Raw genomic sequence first — 25,177 nt, forward strand, 5'->3', positions numbered from 1 at the left:
GATTTCATACAAACCTAAGGACAATTTAAAGTTGTCTATCAAACTAAACAGTATTTTGTTAGAGGCCTAAAGGATGGACAGTGGGGAAGAAACCTGCATGATCAGGATAGCATGCAAACTCCACACTGGAAGCATGTAGAGATCAGACTCAAATAACATATTCTTACTGCCAGTTTTGAACTTAACTTTGTTTTGTTGAAGATGTTGTTGTTGTGTCTTTCGGCTTTTCCCAGTTAGGGGTCGCCACAGCAGAACTCTGGTCCACTAATGATTGGCAGTAGATTTTTACATGCCGAGTTGCCGGCCCTGACGCACAGCCTTCAACGAAGGTACGCCCATTCACGCATGTCTCCATACAGAAGATGATCTAGCCAAGAATCGAACAGGACAATGTCTTACTGTGAGGCGACAACGCTACCGCAGCACCACCGTTTTGTTGAAGATAATGAAAAATTACAAGTAGTTACTGTAACCACACTGTTACTAACAACGACTGTTTTAAAAATAACACAAATTCCCAATGTATATAAGAAAGGGTATGAGATGAGGCATCCATTGTCATTATTACCAGAATTATATGGGATGCAGATAATTTTAATAGAATAACAGAAGTTCCCAATACATTACAAATTAAATGTCATATATACACCTTTAATATAGATGTCAAACAGAAATCTTAATATAGATAAGAGAACTCTTAAGAAATATGAAACAAGTGCATTGTGCCTCCATTGAACCCTCTATGTATTGCTAAATGACATTTATTACCTTAACCAACATTCAGTAATGTTCTGCTCAAACCCACTGACTATTGAATTTCCACTCCTTGTAATTGTCTTTCAGAGTGAAGGCAATTAGTCAAGAAAATGTGTAGCAAATATTATCAAAATGTCAATATGAGATCAGATTTACCCTTCCAGTATGAATGTGGTTCAAACCTGTACTAGACTTTTAGATTCCAATATATCAGAAACAGGTCCGATTTGTGAGTATGGTCTGTAGAAATCATAGAAAGTTCAGGAAAGGGGAGGTGGTCAAAAAGTTATTCATTTAGTTAGTTTGAATTAGTACTTAGGATCCTTCAATTTTCAGAAATAGACACATGTACATTTTCTGAAATTGTTCTCCATTGTCTTCTCTCACGTAGTTTTATTTATTTATTTTTTTTCGTATCTATACTGTTCAAAGTAGTAGGTAACAGAATTTGTTCACTGTTTCCAAAACATGTCTTAAGCATATGACCTACTACAACAGATGGTGCAATGACTCTCTTTTAATTTCTATGTCTCCTTTCAGTTTGCAGTGAAATTTATAGTCAGCATATTAACAGTATTTTAAATTGCATGTTCTATTTTATATAATAATTGTGCTTTATAACTTACTTTTCATACAGAATTAGTACATAGCCATATAAAATGGGGTAATCACAGGAAGTTTGTTCACCTTTAGTTAAAGAGCTGTATGTACCCAAATTAAAATATGAAATTAGATGTGAGTTGTTAAAAAGCCTGAACAGAGGGGTTAGACTTTTGAAACTGGTTATGTGGCAATTTCTTGGTTAGTACTCTGTGTACTAAAGTGTAATATGCAAGAACAGAATATGGCCTCTGAACTCAAACAACTGTCATTTATATAATTGTTTATGGTCATTAGTTTCAGACAATTAGTGTTTAAAGCTGCGGTGGTGCAGTGGTAGCGTTGTCGCCTCACAGCAAGAGGTTCTCCCGTTCGATTCTTGGCTGGAGTGCCTTCTGTGTGGAGTCTGCATTTTCTCCCCACGGTCGAGTGCCATTCGAAAGACATGCATAAATAGGCGTGCCTTCATTGAAGGGCAGGCGTCGGGCTGGCACCTTGGCACCGTAGAAATCTACTGCCAATCAATAACGGACCGGAGTTCTGCTGTGGCGACCCCTAACTGGGAAAAGCCCAAAGAAGGAAAAAAAAGTGTCTATGTTAATGGATAGTGATAAATTTGGTATGACCATGATGACTGATGTGGCACTGTTTCAGATGGTAACCTGTAAGTGATGCTACAGCCTTTTCATTAACACATATTTTAAAATCTTTGTCACATTTTCATGCAACTTTGTCATACTGCTGCTGAATCAAAGTGTTGCAAAAACAGGCAAGTCAGCACAGTTACAGAAATTTTAGAGCTGCACTGGTATTACAGAAATAGATGAGGACAGGACCCATGCAGCTATGACTTGAAAATTGTTTAAGCCAATTATTAATGTCTAGCAAATAATTTGTGCATATTTCAGTGGAATGTTTAATCTTCTTTGAGGAAGCCACTGTAATGGTAAATTGTAACATTTGGGTTTAGCTACTTTATGTGTCTTTTATTTATCTAGTCTAGAACTGTACATCTGTCTAAGTACTTTAGAAGATCTGTGCTCATCTCATGCCAGAACTCCATGGAACCCTGTCTAAGGTGCAAGGCGCTTTTATATGCCAGAACTCCATGGAACCTTGTCTAAGGTGCAAGGCACTTTTATATGCCAGAACTCCATGGAACCTTGTCTAAGGTGCAAGGCACTTTTATATGCCAGAACTCCACGGAACCTTGTCTAAGGTGCAAAGCACTTTTATATGCCAGAACTCCATGGAACCTTGTCTAAGGTGCAAGGCACTTTTATATGCCAGAACTCCATGGAACCTTGTCTAAGGTGCAAGGCACTTTTATATGCCAGAACTCCATGGAACCTTGTCTAAGGTGCAAGGCACTTTTATATGCCAGAACTCCATGGAACTTTGTCTAAGGTGCGAGGCACTTTTATATGCCAGAACTCCATGGAACCTTGTCTAAGGTGCGAGGCACTTTTATATGCCAGAACTACATGGAACCTTGTCTAAGGTGCAAGGCACTTTTATATGCCAGAACTCCATGGAACCATGTCTAAGGTGCAAGGCACTTTTAAATGCCAGAACTACATGGAACTTTGTCTAAGGTGCGAGGCACTTTTATATGCCAGGACTCCATGGAACCTTGTCTAAGGTGCAAGGCACTTTTATATGCCAGAACTCCATGGAACCTTGTCTAAGGTGCAAGGCACTTTTATATGCCAGAACTCCATGGAACCTTGTCTAAGGTGCAAGGCACTTTTATATGCCAGAACTCCATGGAACCTTGTCTAAGGTGCAAGGCACTTTTATATGCCAGAACTTCATGGAACCTTGTCTAAGGTGCAAGGCACTTTTATATGCCAGAACTCCATGGAACCTTGTCTAAAGTGCAAGGCACTTTTATATGCCAGAACTCCATGGAACCTTGTCTAAGGTGCAAGGCACTTTTATATGCCAGAACTCCATGGAACCTTGTCTAAGGTGTGAGGCACTTTTATATGCCAGAACTCCATGGAACCTTGTCTAAGGTGCAAGGCACTTTTATATGCCAGAACTCCATGGAACTTTGTCTAAGGTGCAAGGCACTTTTAAATGCCAGAACTACATGGAACTTTGTCTAAGGTGCGAGGCACTTTTATATGCCAGGACTCCATGGAACCTTGTCTAAGGTGCGAGGCACTTTTATATGCCAGAACTCCATGGAACCTTGTCTAAGGTGCAAGGCACTTTTATATGCCAGAACTCCATGGAACCTTGTCTAAGGTGCAAGGCACTTTTATATGCCAGAACTCCATGGAACCTTGTCTAAGGTGCAAGGCACTTTTATATGCCAGAACTTCATGGAACCTTGTCTAAGGTGCAAGGCACTTTTATATGCCAGAACTCCATGGAACCTTGTCTAAGGTGCAAGACACTTTTATATGCCAGAACTCCATGGAACCTTGTCTAAGGTGCGAGGCACTTTTATATGCCAAAACTCCATGGAACCTTGTCTAAGGTGAGAGGCACTTTTATATGCCAGAACTCCATGGAACCTTGTCTAAGGTGCGAGGCACTTTTATATGCCAGAACTCCATGGAACTTTGTCTAAGGTGCAAGGCACTTTTAAATGCCAGAACTCCATGGAACTTTGTCTAAGGTGCGAGGCACTTTTATATGCTAGGACTCCATGGAACCTTGTCTAAGGTGCGAGGCACTTTTATATGCCAGAACTCCATGGAACCTTGTCTAAGGTGCAAGGCACTTTTATATGCCAGAACTCCATGGAACCTTGTCTAAGGTGCAAGGCACTTTTATATGCCAGAACTACATGGAACCTTGTCTAAGGTGCAAGGCACTTTTATATGCCAGAACTCCATGGAACCTTGTCTAAGGTGCAAGGCACTTTTATTTGCCAGAACTTCATGGAACCTTGTCTAAGGTGCAAGGCACTTTTATATGCCAGAACTCCATGGAGCCCTGTCTAAGGTTTAAGGCACTTTTATATGCCAGAACTACATGGAACCCTGTCTATGGTGTGAGGCAATTTTATAATGTCAGCATTGCTAGGACACAAACCACGGTATTGTTTAAGTCAGTGAGAATAACAATAAACTGCAAGAAATCCTCCATGATCCCTTCAGTTGTGGTAACCTTTCTAGAGGCAGTCATAGCTTCAGTGCTAATGAGAGTCTTTCTAACCAGGGCAATACAACAGAGATTCAAATGATTATGACACAGATGCTTGCCAGAAAAAGCAGCCAAGCCAGGACTGATTGTTCCCTATTCCTGTTAACTTTCACTAGCCTGCCACCATGACTGTATGTAGTATAGAGGAGGTAGCTGTGGAGAAGAGGGTGAACCCCTATAGACCCAGTTGCCGCAGGTAAAACTGCAGAGATGGGGAGACACTTTCCCATAGTACAGCTTCAGAACAAATCCACATTGTAGATCAGGGTATACAATAAAACCATGCATAATTTTTTTCCCCTAGGTAAAATAGTCTTTAGAAGTATATTTCAAAAAACAGCCAGGGAGATAGCAAGAACAAAATTGGCCAAGAGAAGGTTGGAGATTGTAGTGGGAATCAGCTTCTAAACCTTGACCTCCATCCTGATCCAGTATTATAATAAACATTTTTTTTTACTAATTAGAACATAGAGAAGAGTGGAGTAAATGAGTATTTACACAAACGTTATGATTTACTGTTAAAGTCACCCACCCTGAAGCATACAGTTCTGCTTTTCATGTGGGTACTTGTCACAACAGCAGATCATTGTAGAGACATCCATGTAGCAGTGGAACTACTGTCTTTTCATACCCCCTAATAATAATTATACTCTTTTATTACACTTCTATATTACATAGCTTTTTTGTAGTTTTAATATATTGTTTACTTGTTTAAGGACTAAAGGACAATAGCCTTCAGCAATCACAAGTCATTATAAGAGGTAGATAAAGGTCAAAGGACTGAGGAAAACTCCTAACAGCACTGGATTTATAAGAGTCCCTTTCTCACCTATCATGGTTCTGTCGAACTCTGACACACGACCAACACTTGTGAACACTGACACACGACCACTTGTGAACACTGACACACGACCAACACTTGTGAACACTGACACATGACCAACACTTGTGAACACTGACACACGACCAACACTTGTGAACACTGACACATGACCAACACTAGTCTTCATATGGAATGAGGCACTTGTGATGGAAATTCCTGGTTGTGAAAGAAAATTCATAAGGCAGGTAAACTCAAATGTCATCATTTATTGCCATAATGGTCTGTCCTCAAGATCTACTGTTATGGCAAAAGGCCTTGTATTCATCTATACTTTCTAGACACTGTAAGTTGAAGAAATCTTAGTGCTGTAGTTGGTAAATCCTTTGCAATGCATTTTTCAGACAGTGCTAGTCTTGCTTGTTCCTGCTTGCTAATCAGAGCTGTCATTACCTTTTAGCTATCCACCTACCAGTGACCTGGACAAATTCAGCACAGAACAAGGTTGTAGTACAACCCGGGACAGGTGAATACAGCAAAGTAGAAGCAAACTTTTTGGCAACGTGCCCTCATTACCAAATAATTAATGTAGGTACTTGGGTAAAGCCTTTGTTTCCTCATTTACAAATGTTGCGTCTCTTTAGTTACAGAAAGTTATACTTTGTAGATTATCTTGTAGCCATGTATGTTGCTTACCTGATTTTCTAACATGTATCATATTTTGCAATAAAAGACTTGGTCACAGTATTAGCAAAGTAAACTAGTTATATTCAGAAAAATCAACATCAATTAATCTCAGTATAACTGCATTCTATGAGTTAACAGATCTATGTTGTCAGTTTACCAAAAAGACAAATGTACTTTCGCTTTATACAAGTAATTCAGAAATGTTATGGTAGAACTCTATTTTGTAAAATATTGTCTTTGTTGGTTTAAGCTCAAAGACTACACTTTACAACAGGACATATATTGACTATGTTGAGTAGTTGAAATAAAGTGTATGTCACTGGTACTTAGCCCAAGTTGCAGCTGCACATATATCGTCCATGGAAGCCCTAGATAAAAATACAGAAGATGTTGCCATGGACCTGGGTAAACGGGCTCTTAAAGGTTTTGGCAAGGACAGACCCAGCTTGTTGCAGACAAATGATATATAACCTGTAAGCCATCTAGCCAGAGTTACCTTTGTAACTGGCTTACCCAATTTAGAATCCGCAAAGGAAACAAATAATTGATCTGGTTTTTTGATGTCCTTTGTTCTATGTAAATAGAAACATAATCGTCTATGAACATTCAATAAATGTAACATATATTCATCTTTGTAAAATTTGGAAAGAAAACTGTCAGATTAAAGGATTGGTTCGTAATACCACCCTATCCCTATGAAAAATCAAGTAGGGAGGTTTAGAAAATAAGGCTTGGAGTTCTGACATCCTTCTAGCAGAGGTGATGCCTACAAAAAATATAGTCTCCCAGGCCAGAAGCTTGGAGTTACATTTTGCTGCTGATTCAAAAGGAGAATGAAATGAGGCCTGTAGTACTAAATTTAAGTCCCATGGAGGAGTTGGAGCCTTATAAGGAGGTCTTAAAAAAGGGTACCTTTCAAGAAGGCCTTACAAAGTTTTGATGAAGCCAGAGTGGCATTCTCAATTCCTATGTGAAAATTAAAGATGGCAGCTAGCTGAACTCTTAACAGTTAAAGAACTAGCTCCTTCACTGAAATGTTTTTCAAAAACTCAAGGATACTATGTACAGCAGCTGAGAAGGGGTCAATATGTCTTTGATGTGCCAAAAAAAAACTTTTCCATTTACTTCTGTAAAGTTTTCTTGTGGAAGCTTTGTGAGAAGACAGAAGTATATGAAAGACTGGGGAAGAGAACCTATATTGTCTGGCTATTAGCAGAAGTGGGGAAACCATGCTGTCAGCTTTAGGTTTGAGATATCTGGGTGAATCATGTCCATCGGGTGAGACAGGAGGTCAGAAATTGGATCCAGAATCCAAGTTTGGTAGACTAAATGAGACCAAAGAAAGGGGAACCAAATCTGTAAAGGCCAGTAAGTTGCAATGAGGATGACTTTGGTCTTCAACCAGAAAGCTTTCTGCAGAAATTTGGGGATCAAGGCAGTTGGGGGATATGCATATATGAGACTGGGGGACCAGTCATGTATTGGAGCGTCTCTCTGTGATTCCCCCAGTGTGGGATTTAGGGCAAAGAAAATGCTGCACTTGTTGTTTAGGGGAGATGCAAAGAGATTGCAGCAAGGCTGGCCCCACTGGCAAAAAATTTCTGCCACCTTCTTGTTGAGAGACCACTCATGAGGTAGTAGAATGGACCTACTCAATTTGACTGCTACCATGTTGGACTTCCCTGGAATGTGCACTGCTATCAGAAATTGGTTGGATGAGATCACTCATTGCCACATTCTTAGAGTTTCTTCAGACAAGGAGTAAGACCTGGTTCCTCCTTGTTTGGTTCTGCGCCAAGCCACTGACATATTGTCTGTGTGAATCACAACTGTCAGAAAAGGGAGATAGTCTTGGAAGGCCTGCAATGCTAAAAGCACTGCTGTCATTTCTAGGACATTGCTATGCATGTTGGCCTCTTCAGGGGACTAAATATCTTGGACTGTTTTTCCCAGGAAGTGCTCCACACCATACCTCTCAACTGTACCGAATTTCTTGGTAAATACCGGTTTTGAGGGCAAAATATTGGGGTGCTACGAATTCCTGCATGGCCCCTTTAATTTCCGAATTTCCTGGTTTTTATTTATTTATTTATTTATTTATTTTTAATTTTGTTTACTCCTGACGTAATCACGTGCAGGGCATGCACAATGATGCCTGCTTCTACAGACTTCTATGGCTGCACATCTTCTTCCCCGGCTCGGGTTCTCCTTGCATGAAAAAAAAGCAGCTTTACTTATTTAACGGCTGCAAGTTTCCCGCGGCTCAGCTCCTCCTTCTCCAGGTAAAACAGCAGCTACAATGTGATTACTGACACAATTACTGTCTTATGAACTGTGCTTTTCTTTTTGGCAGGACAGGAGCAGGGCCAGGATGTCTTATTTTAAGGGGATTTTACTTGATGTACTTTAACGGCTGAAGATGAACTCTGCTTGTGCCTTTACTACCTTTTACTGAATATAGAATGTAAGTAAGTGTATTGTACTTGTGCTTTCATTTTTCTTCAATGGCAGGCAGGAGATTACTTAATTTATGGCTGAACTGTGCTTTCTTTACTTATTTTGGGGGAAGGTGTGAACTATGCCTTTCTTTTTACTTAAAAGTAGGTGTAGGATGTCTTTTGCTTTAATGGAAAACGGTCATTAAAGTTAATGTACTTTTAACGGCTGAACTCTGCTTGTGCCTTTACTGCATTTTTACTTAGCAGGAGCAGGATGTCTTTTACTTTAATGCAAAATGGACATTACTTAGTTTCAGTTACTGTACTTTTAATGGCTGAACTCTGCTTGCGATTGAGAGGGAGAACTTATTGTACTAACAACTGAACTCTGCTTGTGCCTTTACTGCATTTTTATATAGCAGGAGCAGGATATCTTTTACTTTAATGGAAAACGGACATTACTTAGTTTCAGTTACTGTACTTTTAACAGCTGAACTCTGCTTGCGATTGAGAGGGAGAACTTAATGTACTAACGGCTGAACTCTGCTTGTGCCTTTACTGCATTTTTATATAGCAGGAGCAGGATATCTTTTACTTTAATGGAAAACGGACATTACTTAGTTTCAGTTACTGTACTTTTAACAGCTGAACTCTGCTTGCGATTGAGAGGGAGAACTTAATGTACTAACGGCTGAACTCTTCTTGTGCCTTTACTGAATTTTACTGAATTTATAGAGTGTAAGTAAGCATGTATTTTACTTGTTATTTCAGTTTTCTGCAACGGCAGCAGGAGATTATTTAATTTACGGCTGAAGAGCTGAACTGTGCTTTCCTTTTACTGTAACAGATATTTTGGGGTGGGTGTGAACTGTGCTTTTCTTTTTACTTAGCAGGAGCAGGAAGTCTTTTACTTTAACTGGCATTACTTAATGTACTTTTAATGGCTGAACTCTGCTAAGTTGTGACGGAGATAACTTAATGTACTTTAATGGCTGAACTCTGCTTGCCTTTACTTTAACAGCTGAACTGTGCATAACAGGATGCCTTTTACTGAATTTTGTAGTGTATTTTACTTGTGCTTTCATTTTTTTCAATGGCAGGCAGATTACGTAATTTATGGCTGCTGAACTACTGTGCTTTCCTTTTACTGTTTTTGGGGGAGGGTGTGAATCTGAATGGTTGCTTTTCTTTTTACTTAAACAGCAAGAGCAGGATGCCTTTTACTTTAACAGACATTACTTAATTTTTTTTTTACTTTAATGGCAAAACTGTGCTTGTGCTTTCATTTTACTTTTACTGCAAGGGTAGGCAGGAGATTGCCTTTACTTTAATGGTTGAATGGTGGTGTTTGTGCTTTCTTTATACTTTTACTGTAACAGTTAAGCAGAGATTGCACTGCGGTGGTGGTGCTGCGGTAGCGTTGTCGCGTCACAGTAAGATGTTGTCCTGTTCGACTCTCAGCTAGAGCGTCTTCTATGTGGAGACATGCGTGAATGGGCTTACCTTCGTTGAAGGTTGTGCATCAGGGCTGGCAACTCGGCACGTAAAAATCTACTGCCAATCATTAGCGGACCGGAGTTCCGCTGTGGCGACCCCTAACTGGGAAAAGCCGAAAGACACAACAAGTTAGAGCAGAGATTGCCTTTACTTTAATGGCTGAATGGTGTTTGTGCTTTCTTTATACTTTTACTGTAACAGTTAGTGCAGGCAGGAGATTGCTTTAATAGCTGAACGGTGCTTGTGCTTTCTTTAACTGCAACAGTTACAGCAGGCAAGAGATTGCCTTTACTTTAATGGCTGAACTGTGATTTCTTTTTACTTTTACTGTAACAGCAGGCAGGAAATTGCTTAATGTACAGCTGAACTGCTTTCCTTTAACAAGAATTGTGTGTGTGTGTGTGTGTGTGTGTGTGTGTGTGTGTGTGTGTGTGTGTGTGTGTGTGTGTGTGTGTGTAAAATGCCATAGTTAGGGCCTAGGGCTACTTTTTTTTGGTTAAAGTTCAGATAGTTGTCTGTTTAATAGTAAAATGTGAAGGTTTTTTTATATATCACATAGGTCTGTCATACTGTGCTGTGCGTTACCTCTGATTACAGCGTCTGCTACATGGATTATACTAATGTGGATCTAGCCAGCTTTGTAATGTAGGTGTTAACTTGAGAGTCTTGCTGCTATTGAGGATATTTAATTGTAAGGAATTGTTTTGTTCCCTTTCATTTTGAGTGCCTGTAACTTCTCTGTTCGTAGGAATGGCTGACATTTGGTATTCTGTCATAGGCTTGCTGTTGTTTGATATGTAGTGAAGCTGATAATTTATAAATTGATGCAATGTCTAATTTATGCACTTCTTTTTTTTTTTTGTAACTGGCTATCATATGGAGAGTGTGCAGTGGTACAGACATGGAGAGTGTGCAGTGGTACAGACACTGCTCTAACATGACATGCATGCATGAATTTTTGTTGTTACCACTATATATCTTCTCCTACAGCTACTGAAAATATTGCATGATAACTATAATCAATTAGAGGAGGTTAGAAAAGATTGGGAAGAGACTAGAAAAGCAGTCTAGAAGAGAACAGTGGGAGCCTGGGAGGACATATGTGTTTCTCCCAAGTATGCAACAAAGTGCAGAAAAATTAGGATATTTGCATGGAAGTGTTTGCATACATGTTTTTATACCTCAAGCTAACTTCAAAGAATTTTTTCCTTGGGTAGACAGCAAATGTTGGGTGTGGGATGGGAAAGAATAGATAACTGGGCACATATGTTTTGAGAGTGTAATTAGTTGGCATATTTTAAAAATCCCCTATAGAAGACTCTTGTCAGAAATATTTTTGGCTCTAAGTAAGGAACTGGTTCTTTTGAGCTGGGCCTGGGGCAGGGGATCAGGACTGTCTAGACATAGTTAGGCATTAAGTTTAATTCTGTTGCCTGCAGAAAAAAGCAATTACTAGAAAATGGAAATCAACGTCTAAACCAACTTTATTTGAAGTGCTGAATATTATATAAGAGAGAGATAACGTAACTGGAAGAGAAACCTTTAGAAAGAGAAGGAGCAAATTACATAGAAATAAATGGAAATTGTGGGAACAATACATGTAGAATAATCAGGAGAATGAGTGAGGTTTATGGAAGGCAGGCATTAAGCAATTTATGTTTTGGAGTGATGATAAAAGGAAAGAAAAGACATGATGTGCAAATTAATGTATGTAACTGGGAAAATGTTAATATGGTTTGCTGTTAATATATGTTTGTTTATGTCTTAAGTGATAATTTAATAAAGGTGTTTAGAAAAATTGGGTGAAGGAAGGGGAGGACATTGAATCTCATTTAGGTGTGTGTACATTGTACAAGTTGCGCGCACACACACACACACACACACACACACACACACACACACACACACACACACACACACACACACACACACACATTGTTCTGGTTTATAGTTTCTGTTATTTAATGAAGAAGGCTGAAGTGCAGCTTAGTTTTGTACAAGTTCAAATATTAATATAAATAAAACACTATTATTCTTCTGCTTATTTTGTGTTTGATGATCATATTTTGGTTGTTCTTCAGTTTGCGTTTAAAAGTTGGTATCCCACAATTCCATCGGAGTGGGTGGGGTTATATAATGATGTATGCAAATTTTATGTTAATCAGCGTACAGATTTGGGCCTTTGTCCAGATTTTTGATGTTTCCAGGTTGAAAGGTATGCTGCCACCCAATCTGGGAAGTGTGCATGGTCACTATGGCCTTGGGGTGAGGGAGAATGAAGGCCTTGCAGAACCTGATCTGATCGAATCGGATTTGATCAGATCAGGTTCTGCAAGGCCTGATCTGATCGAATCCACCACCAAAGATACCTTTGGTGGTAGATTCGATCAGATCAGGTTCTGCAAGGCCAAAGGTATCTTTTGCATGCCTGGATAATCCTTATCTGGGCAGACATGCATCACTAACATCCACTGAAGAATTCTCGTGAAATCTTGCTAAGGGAACTAGAATTATAGTCACTGACACTGATCCCAAGGCTTGTGGGATCAATCGGGCTGAGACTGTGGAACTGTGAAAAATCTTTCTGACCTGGAATCTGATAGTCTGTACTATTGAGAGAGGAAGCAAAGCTATCAGTGACACTGTGCTGAAAATCACTCCTATGAACTCCAATGTCTGAGTCAGTTCTCGCTGGGATTTGTTGTAATTTATGGTGATCCCTAGACTGGAGCAAGTTTGGAGTACCTGGTCACAAGCTCTTATCAGTAGATGCCTGGTCAGGGCAGTAAGGAGCAGGAACACTTTGAATTCCTGCAACCTCACATGAGCTGCTACTACTGTCATACATTTGGTGAACACCCTGGAGGCTATGGTGAGGCCAAAGGACAGTGCAATGAACTGGTAATGACTGTCTTCCAGACGGAGGCATAAATACCTTCTGGAATGTCTATTCATTTTTATATGATAGTAGACATCCTGAAGGTCTATTGAGCATATCCAGTTGTCCTTGCACAAAAAGGGCAAAATGAACTGAATCATAACCATCCGGAACTTGGTGTGCTGAACTGATTTGCTCAGACTGCTAAGATCCAAACTCGGTCTCTAGTCCCCTGTTTTCTTTAGCACTGAAAATAATCTTGAGTAAGTTCTGGATTTTATGTGGCCTGGTGGGACCTCTTGAATGATTCTTTTTTCTAGCAGCTTTTGTACTTCTATTTCTGCTGCTTTCCTCTGACTGTGTGGGACATCGGGAATTTTCCATACAGGTGGAGGTGGAAGGAAAAAAGGGAATTATATAACCTCTGGAAATAATCATCTGCACTCAAGTCTGTTTTGTAATGTCTAGCCAGGCTCTCTGGTGCAGGGATAAACGACCCCCCCCCCCGATTGCTCAGGAGGCGAACAATCAAGCCTCCTTTCAGGAGTGCTGGTTGGGTCTGTCAGAGAAGGAATCTCTGGATCCCTAGTTCTGCAGGCATCCTCTGCCAAGTGGGTGACATCTTCCATTCAAGATCCCCCCTTTGTCCCTGGGGGAACTATCTCCATGTGGATTTTGGAAAGTACCTTGGGACTTCCTGAGCCACATTTTCTGACTTCTCATTGATTCCTGGAAGAGGTCCTTTGAGAAGTTGAAAAACCTACACCTACTGCAGAGAGGATCTTTCCATCTTGCTCGCACCTAAAGTGTATGTCCTTAACCTTAGGACCAAACAAAAAGCTTCCATCAAAGGAAGCATTGATGAAAAAAGACTTGAAGTGCTCCACAAAGTCACATAAGTGCATCCAGGCATGCATCCTAATAGAAATGCCTGAACCTACCATCTTTGAGGTAACTTCAGCCACATGGGAGATAAGCCTCATGTACGAGTTAGTGATCAATTGAAGGGCAGCCAAATGCAAGGCCACAGAAGACTGAGCCTCAGGAGTACTGGTGCCTGAGAGGGAGATTTAAAATTCTTTAATCAGATCCCTCTGTAATCTTCTGAAGTGCGCCAAATAATTCAGCGATCTGAGTGCAAATGTTGCTGAAGCATACACATGCTTCCCAAATCTGTCCAATGCCAAGACTCCCTGTTAGGGGGATGAATAGAAGAACTCTGCTCCACAAGTTATTTTTTGTTGTCCACTGCTACAACCATGGCATCTATGGGAACTTCCTTGCTCCAAAATTCCTTTCCTGCAGGTGGTGCCAAAATCTGGCCTGGTCTTTTGGTGATTGGCTCAAGTGTGTCAGGTTCCTTCCATGCCTGCTTAGAGATCAAATCAATGAGCACATCAGTGGACAGAGTCATGCAGGAGGTAGCTGGACCAGACCCAAAGGCCTCCAGGAATACAGATTCCGCTTTGGAAAGGTTATCAGTGGACCAACCACTCCCTCTGCTTCAAATGGCTTGGAAGAAATCATTTATGAATATGTTGAATAATAGGGGGCCTAGAATGGAAACTTGGGGGGCGCCTGTAGATGTATTAAGGAAGGGTGAGGTAGCTTTTCTCCATTTAACTGCTTGTTGCCTGTTTGTGAGACAGCTTGAGAACCACTGGGTAGAGGAAGGGGACAGGTTAAGTTTAGAGAGTTTGGAAAGAAGGAGGTTGTGGGAAATAGTGTCAAATGCCTTAGAGAGATCAAAGAAAAGAGTGGACATAAAGTGGACAGAGTCGCGGGCTTTGTTGATTGTTTCTAGGAAGGAGAGGAGGGCAGTGGAGGTACTATGATCTGGTCTAAAGCCATGTTGTGTGGGGGTAAGAAGCTGATTATTGATGAGGTAGAGTAAGAGTTGTTGGTGTACATACTTTTCGAGTAGCTTAGAAATAGGGGATAGGATGGCAATAGGGCGAAAGTTTGGGGTGTCATTATTATTGCCACCTTTATGGAGAAGAATAATAAAGGCTTTCTTCCAGAGATGGGGGACATGGCTTTCTGAGACAGACTGATTAATTAGTATGCTAATAGGGAGAGCAATGGTTTCTGTGGCTACTTTTAGGAAGTAGGAGGGAATTTCATCAGGGCACTGGAACCAGGTTTTAATTTTAGAAGTTTTTTAGGGTGGATATAGAGATAGAACTGATAGAGAAAAGTAGAGGTTGGGGGCAAGGGATACTAGGTGAGGAAGGGATGGGTGCACACTGAGGAGGGGTTGTTGAGGTGTTGGTGAAGGGCGATGTTAGCTTGCTAATGGACTCTATGAAGAAAGAGTTAAATTGGGTGGCTAGGTCCATGTCAGAGGCATCTTAGTTGGGGCAAGGGTTTTCTTTTTTTCCTGGGATGAGGAGAGATGAGATGTCTTTCAAAATAGTTTGGGATTGGTGGTGTGGTTGGTTTGGAGAGTGGAGAAAAGAAAGTTATGTCTTACCATAATGTTCCATCTGTATTGTTGATCCTTGTTCAGTCATTACGTATGGGTATCGGTTCTGACCTCGGAACCAAGCCGGCCATCTTTCAAGCTCGCGTCAGCCACAAACTCTCGAACTAAAACTCTTAGCCAGAATTCCCCTCTCCCTGTTACCTCAGATTGAGTTTGCAAGTCAAAAGAAGGTAGAGGCTACCTCTGGTCAAATGACCTAAAAGAACTGGATGGTGAAATCCACTAGAAGCCACAGGAAGGGGAAGGAGGGAGGGTCATAATGACTGAACGAGGATCAACAATACAGATGGAACGTTATGGTAAGACATAACTTCTTTATCTGATATTGTTAATCCTTGTTCACTCCTTACGTATGGGGCAGAGTCCCCAGCTACATCTATTCCTGGGAGGCTCTCATGGAAGGGCATTCCTGAGCACCATAGAACCAAAAGATGCTCTTTCCCTGGAGGCCAAATCCAATTTGTAATGACTGATGAAGGTATGAGGCGTAGCCCAAGTTGCAGCTGCACAAATGTCATGTAAAGAAGCTCTGGCATGGAAGGCAGCAGATGTTGCTACCGACCTTGTCGAATCAGCCTTTATGGTAGTCGGCAATGGAGTGTTACTTTGTCTATAAATGAAGGTGACAGTCTTTCAACCATCTAGCCAATGTGACCATAGCAACAGCACATCCTAATCTAGGACCAGAATAGGCCAGAAATAACTGGGCTGATTTACCTGTTCAAGTAGAAGCAAATTTGCCTGTGAATATCTAGGGCATGTAGGCAATACTCTCCTTTGTTTGAATGATTGGGGAAAAAAAATGGCAAGTCAATGGTTTGGTTAATGGACATTTCAGAAATCACTTTTGGCAGAAAGGAAGGATTAGTTCTCAAAGACACTCTATCTCTATGAAAAATCAAGTATGGACTCTTGATGCATAATGCTTGAAGTTCAGAGATACATAGGTTCATAGGTTTGTACTAGGCTATCTGCCCTAGGGCATTTATAAGCCTAGCCAGAGTGTGTGGTGTGTGGCTCACCCCCCATAGATGAGAATACTATGCCCTTTAGGGGTTTTTTACTGTGCCCTCTCTTCAGTAGTGACACAGATGACCCCCGGGGTAAATCCGATCTCCCATCCACCGAAAGATTTCTCTCTCTAGAGATCATGAGGAGGCTCTGCTCTACATGGACTGGGATTTGTTCCCAGAGTGTAGTGAGCCTGGTTATGAATCTGTCCCAGCACGCCCACCCTATTTATCCAGCACGTTTGATTTTTGTTCTCGTTCTTGTCGTGGCTCTCTCTGGATTTTTCTTTCTGAGATGGATGATTTTTTCCAGTGGAGCATGTCCATTAATTCCAGGGGCACAGATCACTCTGAGTAGGCGGGCGGACAATAGAATAGAGCTGAGTTTTTCATCGGGCAGCATATGACATTTGTTTAAGACCCTGACATATGACTTAGACCCTTTATCCTCTTTCCAAGGAACTTTGGTGTCGGTGACACATCCCAACTGGGGCATTGTACTCCATCATTGTATTGGCCTGAGGAGAAGACAACAGGGCACAATGACTGACTTGATGGCTAGATGTGAACCCCTCTTCTTTAATGTGATATGAATCCCTTCCCTATCCACTTCCACTTTGCAAAGTAAATGTGTGTTGGTTACTGTCAAACTGTCAACCTCCCCCTTACTGTCCCTGTGTCTCTCTGTCCCCCATTACCTCTCATCTGGCAGAAGTAATGGCGACCAAAAACAAGGTTTTCCATGACAAATACTTGAGATTGCAAGAAGAAACTGGTTCGAAAGGAAGCATTGTCAGAGCTTGTAGAACTAATGTCAGGTTCCATGGTTGAATAGACTCTTTAAAAGGGGGCTTCAGATGATTCACACCTTTTATGAAGGTCTTGCATAACTTGTGTGACATAGGAGAGGAGTCCTGGACACCCTCATGGAAATTAGATATTGCAGCCAAATGAAATCTAATGGTAGAGGCCGACAGACCTGACTGAAATAGATTGGCTATATATTCTAGTGCTATTGACACTGGTGCTGAATAGGGATCTACTTGCTTTTCTTTCAGCCAACAGGTAAATCTTTTCCACTTGCTTAGATAAGTCATTCTGGTGGAAGATGTATGAGATGCAGTAAGAATGTCCCGTACTGGTAAAGAAAGATCATTCTGCCTGGCAATCAAGGGAACTGGAGGAGCCAAGCTGTGAGCTTCAGGCTGTCCAAGTTGGGATGAATCAGATTCTGTGGATGGGAGATCAACCCTAGGGTTGGATGGAGAATCCACGGTTGATCTAGCAAGTGAGGCCAAAGGAAGGGGAACCAAATCTGATGAGGCCAATACGGTGCTATGAGGATCATCTTGCTCTTCAACCTACGGGCTTTCTTCATAAATGTGGAATGAGGAGGAGAGGTGGAAATGCATAAAGAAGACCTGAGGGCCAATCGTGGACTAGTGTGTCTCTGGGTGACTGTCCCAAAGGGAGAATCAGGGCGAAGTAGTTGCTGCATTTGTAGTTGGTCGGGGATGCAAAGAGGTCGCAGCAAGGACGGCCCCAGCAGTGGAAGATCTCTGCCGCTATCAAGGGATTCAGGGACCACTCGTGAGGTTGTAGAATGCACCTGCTGAGTCTGTCTATCACGTTGGAATTCCCGGGAATGTGCGCTGCTAGAAGAAAGCAGTTGTTAGCCATCGCCCATTGCCATATCCTCATGGCCTCTCGACAAAGGGGTTAAGATTTGGTTCCGCCCTGTTTGTTGATGTACCAGACCACCGCCATGTTGTCTGATTGTATTGCAATAGTCTCGGACGGCAGCAGGGGATGGAATGCTTACAACGCCAGAAGCACCGCCCTCAGCTCTAGAATATTTATATGCAGTTGGGCCTCCGGTTTGGACCAAGTGCCTTGGACTGTCTCTCCCTGACATAGCTCCCCCCATCCCATCAGGGAAGCGTCCGTGGTCACTGTAGCTTTGGGCTGCTGGGGGGAGAAAGGGCGAGACCATTGTGACAGGTCATGGGTCGTCCACCAATTTAAATCCTGTTTGCACCTGGGAGTTACTTGAATCTTGGCTGAAAGAGGATACTGAAAAGGATACCATTAGGTGAGCAGTAGCCATTGTAGAAGCCTCATATGAAACCTGGCCAGGGGAACAGTGGGTGATAGAGGCTGCCATGGAACCCAACAGCTGTAGGACAGAGTGAGCTGTGGATTTCTCCCTTGAAAGGATTGGGATCAGTTGTTGCTTTATCCTTAGAATTCTGTGCTCTGGAATGGATGCTCTGCAATTCTTTGCATCCAAGATGACCCCTACGAATTCTATGGACTGAGATGGGGTGAGATTGGATTTTTGCCAGTTTATGGTTATGCCTATCCTTTCTGCAGTCAGGAGTGAGTATGCCAGGGCTTCTTCCAATAGATGTCTGGTGGGGGCAGAAATGAGCCAGTCTAGGTATGGAAACACCTGGAATCCTTGTAGTCGCAAGTGGGCTGTGATGACTGCCATGCACTTTGTGAACACACTGGGGCTGCAGAGAGTCCGAAGGGCAGTACTCTGAACTGGTAGTGACTGGCTCCTGCATGGAAGTGCAGAAATCTTCTTGATGGCCTGTCCACTTTTATGTGGTAGTACGCATCTTGAAGATCTATAGAGCACATCCAATCGTCTTTTTCCAAAAGCGGGAGGATAGACTGTATTGTGACCATCCGGAATTTTTGTACTCTTACAAACTTGTTCAACACACTGAGATCCAAAATTGGTCTCTAGTCCCCTGTTTTCTTTGGCACCAGAATTAGTCTTGAGTAGAATCCGGATCCTATCTGGTCTGGAGGGGACTATTTGGATGACTCTGTTTCTTAGCAGCTTTGCTATCTCTAATACTGCTTCTTCCCTTTGACTGGGTGGAATGTCGGGTAGGTTTGTTGAAGGGGCAGGACAAAGATCGAAGGGAATATGGTAACCTCTGGTTATTATCCTTTGTACCCAAGAATCTGTGGTGATGGTTAGCCAGGCAGAAGGGTACAAGAAGAAACGACCCCCAACCACCTCCACAGGAAAGGAGTTGGGCCGTTCTTCAGGACCGCTTGTAGGATTGGCCAGAAAGAGAGTCCCTGGAACCCTGGTTATGCGGACCTCCTCTGCCCAAAAAGGGGCATCTTCCTTGTGAGTTTCCCCCTCTGCCTCTAGGGGAGAACTTGGCCTGTGTGTCACGGAAAGGACCCTGAGACTTCTTGAACCATATCTTCCCACTCTTTTGGTTTCTGGAGAAAGTACGTTGAGGGGAAGAATAACGGACAACTATGGCAGAAAGGGTCTTACTGTCCTGTTCACATCTGGCCAGTGTGCTTTTAACTTTGGGTCCAAACAATGAAGAGGCTTCGATGGGAGCATTGAGAAAGGAAGCCTTAAAGGGTCCCACGAAATTGCACAAGTGCATCCAGGCTTGTCATCTCAATACAATGCCTGAACACGCCGCTCTAGCTGCTCCTTCTGATGCGTGAGATATCAGTTCCATGGAGGAGTTAGATATTGATTCAATGGTGGCCAGCTGAGAGGCAAATTTGTCACGGACCTCATCAGACACAGCTCCAGCCAAAGTTTCAGAGAGCTCATTAATTAAATCGCTTTGAAGCCTGGTAAAATGTGCCATATAATTCAGGGACCTAATAGCAAAGGTCACTGATGCAAAAGTACACTTCCCTATTCTGTCCAGAGCCCGGGACTCTTTGTTGGGTGGAGGGACAGTCTGGCTTTCTTCTTCCGACAGGTCCTTCTTGGGTGCGGCTGCCACCACCTGAGCATCCACAGGAAGACCTTTGGACCAATGGGGATCAGTAGCGGGAGGGCACAACATTTTATCTGGCCTCTGGGGAATGGCCTCAATGGTGTCAGGAGCCTTCCACGCATGCTGCACGAAGAGCAGAACCAGTTCATCAGCAGGTGTAGAAACCCAGGAGGTAGGGGGCTGGGTGCGAAAGGCCTGCAGGAACACAGACTCTTCAGAGGTCAGATTAGAGGGCTACCAGTCACCTCTCTTTTTAAGGATTTTAAGATTATCACCAAGGGATACCTCAGAGGGTGACCAAGGGGACCCTTCCCCATCATCAAAGTCTGTGCCTTCAGTAAGGGACTCCTCTGAGGAGTCCATGTGCTTCCACTTGCACAAGCTTTTTCGATGAACTTCCTCAGAGGGAGAAGCTGGGGAAGATAATGGAAAATGGATTTCCTGTGGGAGTACATCCTGAGGCCCTTGCGCCCGGTGTGTGCTAGATGCGACTTGTGTACATAGCGGTCCAGAGGAGGGTGGGGAGCTTGACAGCACAGTATCGCCAGCAGACGCCAAAGCCTTCTCCACTAGTTGGAAGGCTGGTCACCTGAAGAGGGGTGAGTGTCCAGGACAGGGGTCACCCCTCCCCTAAGTGGCTCAGCCTGCTGACCTGGAGTCCCCAGTTGGCTGTGAAATACCAAATTATGCATGCCATAGCTGTCATCCTGGGTCATAGCAAAACTCTCCTGCCATGAAGGCAACTGCGGTTCCTTAGTGAGGTCCATAAAGGGAACCATAGAGGGGGAAGACTGTGCTATATCAAGGGGCTTCAAAGGCAATGAAGGAGGAGAATAAGAAGGGGACTTTGGCGATGGGTGATCACCTCCCAAGAAAGGATAGGTCCTAGGGGGTGGGATGCCTCTGTCCAGAATCACTTGATGCACAAGACGCAATACGCCGTGTTCATAAAGGCTTCTAGTGGACTTCACGGACACGGCTGAGGGAGAGACAGGTCTGTCCAAAGATGGGACAAGCTCGGGACTAAACTACAGGCGTCTGCACCGAGGAAAGCATCGGTGCCGAAGTCACGGTCTGCACCGACAATAAGGTCTGTGCCAAAGTGATTGCTGGTACCGAGGCTGGGACCGAAAAAATCTGTGTCAATAACTGAGTCATCAGTTCCGGGTGAGATGTCGGAGCAGATGTGGTTAAAGTCTGCACCGACTGGACAGTTGGTGCCGGTGGAGAAGTCTGAACCGAGGAGCCCCTCGGTACTGATATGGTAAAGGCTACACTAGACAGTGCCGAAATCACAGATGGCGCCGATGGCCTTGGTGCCGAATATCTAGGCACCGAAAGCGCTGGAGCCAAAAGAGTCAGATCCGAAGTAAAAAGCTTAGCCTTCTTGGGTCTCAATTGGTGGGAGTCTCCAGCCAGGGACGAAGGCAAAAACTTGGCCTTTGTATGATCATCAGTCTTTTTCTTATGGGATCTTGGAGGGGTTGATGCCTCCGACCCAGAAATAGCCTCTGAAAAGGGTGATTTGAGTAGTCCCTTCAATAACAATTTATTTTTCCTCTCAATCAACGTCCTGTTACAGAAGTTCTTACAAATACCACAGGGCGGATCAACTGATAAGTGAGGCACACCCAAGCAATAGACACACAGAGAGTGTGCATCTGATGTAGGTAATTTATGTCCACAATCTGAACACCTCTTAAATCCTGGACTACCTTTTTTATCTGCCATGATAGGAAAGGAGGAAATCAGAAAGGGTACCAACAATGGTACGAAAAATACCCGAAGTTAATGAAGAAGAAAGGGGTTTACCAACAATGGTAAAGAAGAAATTACCTCACGGTAAAAAGGGAGAAGTAAATAGGAAGAAAAACTAAAGAAACGATAGTCGCTAAATGCGATAAGGTAAGAGCAAACAGTTTAGTAAGTTTTCTGAGAGAAAAAGTTGTTTTAGACTAGTCTGACAACAAAATATTGTACTTAGCTCAAGGGATGTAGCTTGACACACCTAATGGCAACGCAGCAAACAAAATCTGAGGTAACAGGGAGAGGGGAGTTCTGGGTAAGAGTTTTAGCTGGAGCATTTATGGCTGACGCGAGCTTGGAAGATGGCCGGCACAGTTCCGAGGTCGGAACTGATACCCATACGTAAGGAATGAATGAGACCCATATGTAAGGAATGAACGAGGATTAACAAGATCAGATATAGGCTTTGCGGTCTGAGGTAATAAGTTTTTTGACTTTAGGTACTGCCAGCACAGCTAGCTGGAATTTTGCAAATAATATATATTATATGTCATTTGTGAATATCAAACTAATTCATATAAGATGCTTGTATTACCAGTGTATTAGAACTGTATGTCATGTGCATATCAAACTGCTCTGTACAGGTATTTGTGTTGAAAAGGTATTTGTAAAGTGATTATGCTTAAAATGTATCCACAGTGTGTACTCCTGGAAGAGAACAGAAATATAAATGCACTGTTGTAACTGTTTAAATGTAAATATTTTAACAATGGAAATTGGAATACATGAGGTTAACCTCAGTCCAGCAAACTTTAGAAAAATATTTGAAATTAAATTACTTTATAGGCTAGGCCATAAAGAGGCTATCTTTCAGGTTTCAGTGCAACTAGAGACACAGAGTCTGTACTAAAAACCTTTCTGTACTGTCTTTTGGGTGAACTAACTGCTACTTTGGAAGCATGAAGGAATGCATTTTTTATGACTTTCAGCACCTACCACAGATTTGAGCAAAAGCCCTTGTCTGAGTATTTTTTACAGGTAAATATTGCTAGCTTCCAGCAGTGCGGGCTTTGCCTGGGAATCAGAAGTCAGGTGATAAGAAGTGATGTCATTCTGCAAACTATCCCAGCAGTAATATTTTAGATATTATTTTGAGAAGTCTCTTAGTGAGGCAGAGCATTCTGTGTTGGACCTGACAACAACAAGAACCATTCATCACATCTGCCTTGCTCTATAGTATGTAAATTTCTAGGGAACAGTATAATTCTCTTAGATTCAGTCAGGAATATAGTGAAGCTTAGTTTAGATGTTTTTCTTTATTTGTGTGAGCCTATACTGCAATGTTATTTTAAATATTTCCTGTGGTTTTAAACTCTGATGTCACTGTGAATATATATTTAGTATTGTCTTATTCTTTTATTATTTATTATTAAATATATTTAAACCTTTCATTGTGGCTGATCTGTGTAGAGATATTTAAGTTTTGAGAGCACTTGCACATTTATTTGTTGACACTGTGTGAGCAGGGACTCAAAGTACTGGTTGGACAGAGGGGGTGCTGAAGGTCTTGGCTCGGTCACTCAGCTGAGATCTCAATTCTATAGCTGTGCCAGTGGGGAGTCTTACTGAGGATATAGAGGAAGAGGGAGAAACCAGCCCTGGACTGACTGCGGTCTCTGTGTGCTCTTAAGGAAAACTGGACTTGATGCAGAGAGCTACATCTGGAAATACTGTGTGTGCACCTATTATCCTCCCAGTGAATGTCCCCCCACAGGTGCCAGTGGTGAGGATTGAGACTTCCTGATTACTGGTCCAATGGAGGGTCATCACAGCCTTGCATTGCTAGTGTGCTCCGCATGGCTTAGTGACCACACAGACACCTTTATGTTTTGTTGGTTTTGATTTGCTATGTCAAAAGTACTTTCAGTTTGGCATTGCCTAAACAGGCACTGTGGGGAGGACAATATTTTAACGAATATTCAAAAGCCTAGAGAGGAGAAGTGCAGACCATCCCTGGCAAAGCAGTGTAGTCTGTCGATGATCTCCTTCTATGCTGACAAATACTGCACTCCCTCAGAATGACACCAGAAACTAATTCAGTTATTAAAGTCAGTCATCTTCTTTTCTTATTACGGCATCATCCTTGTAGAATGTAAACTGTAGAAACTCTGATGCAGTCAATGTTGAGGAGTGATAGGTCAGTGAGTTCCCAGATGATAGAGCAACGGATGGTACAGGACAAAGTTGAAGAGAATGTGCCACATGAAGATGCTATAGAATCTTCTATAGAATGTCCGCAGGAATTGGAAAACAAGGGATGTGCTCTCAGTTTGGAAGAAAATAAGCTAAGAGAAGAGTTGCTTGATTTAATAGACAGATATATAAAGATCAATGAAAGAAATAGACTGCAGAAGGTTAATAAACCCCCAAAAGTTAAAAGTCTGATAAAACAAATGAACACAGTAATTAGGACTGTTCATAGAGATCCATGTGATATAACAGAAGTAAACAGGACATATTACCGTGCTGCTAAATTAATAACTGATAAAGTTCTACCACAAGAACACAGGGTACTGAAGGAAAGGAAGGGGAGAAAATTGAATACCATCATGGAAATATCGAATAGAGAAAACTATAAAGCAGTTAACACAAGAGGTGTCACTATTAGAAGACAATAGAAGAGGGAATAGATCAACAAAAATACTAAGAAAGATAGATGTGATAAAAGCAATGCACAGTATTAGAACAGACCAGGATCTATCAAGCACTACTGCAAATAACAAACTAAAAAGTTCAGCGCAGGCAGAAAGAATTAAAAGATATGAAGATAACTATAAAGGAAAAGTACAAAATAGGCATTTTATTGATGATCCAAAAAAGTTTTATAGACAACTGGAAAATAGGGTAAAAGGAATTGAAATACCACAAAAAAAAGAAGAAATAGATAGATTTTGGAGAAGTATCTATGAAGATCCTGTGGAACATAACAAAGATGCTAAATGGATAGAAGAAGTTAAAGAAAGAATAAGAGGTTCAAAGGTACAGGATATGAAATGGGATGAAGTAATATCCACAGAGATTGAAACAAAGTTAAGAAAAGCCTCTGATTGGAAAATCCCAGCCCCAGAAGCAGTACCTAATTTTTGGCTGAAAGTATTAACATCTTTGCATGAAAATTTAGCCATGAGTAAGAACTATTTATATGCACACCCTGAACAGACACCAATCTGGTTAACAACAGGAAAAACAATGCTCATACTAAAGAGTGAACCTGCAAGCTAGCTTAAAAATTATAGACCAATAACTTGCCTTCTGACAATGTTGTTAA

General features: G+C 42.0%; 1 protein-coding gene across 1 annotated transcript in view; it reads left to right on the forward strand.

The window, feature by feature from the left end:
• The window catches only part of LOC122790525, a 793,381-nt gene that overhangs the window by 613,814 nt on the left and 154,390 nt on the right, over positions 1-25,177 (forward strand). Inside the window, exon 8 of the mRNA XM_044058074.1 lies at positions 5,796-5,923. Within this exon, the coding sequence (XP_043914009.1) occupies positions 5,796-5,923 (128 nt within the window). The remainder of the gene's footprint in view (positions 1-5,795; positions 5,924-25,177) is intronic.

Source organism: Protopterus annectens, chromosome 16.part0 (assembly GCF_019279795.1).
Source record: "Protopterus annectens isolate FY-2018-M chromosome 16.part0, PAN1.0, whole genome shotgun sequence".
NCBI classification, from domain to species: Eukaryota; Metazoa; Chordata; order Ceratodontiformes; family Protopteridae; genus Protopterus; species Protopterus annectens.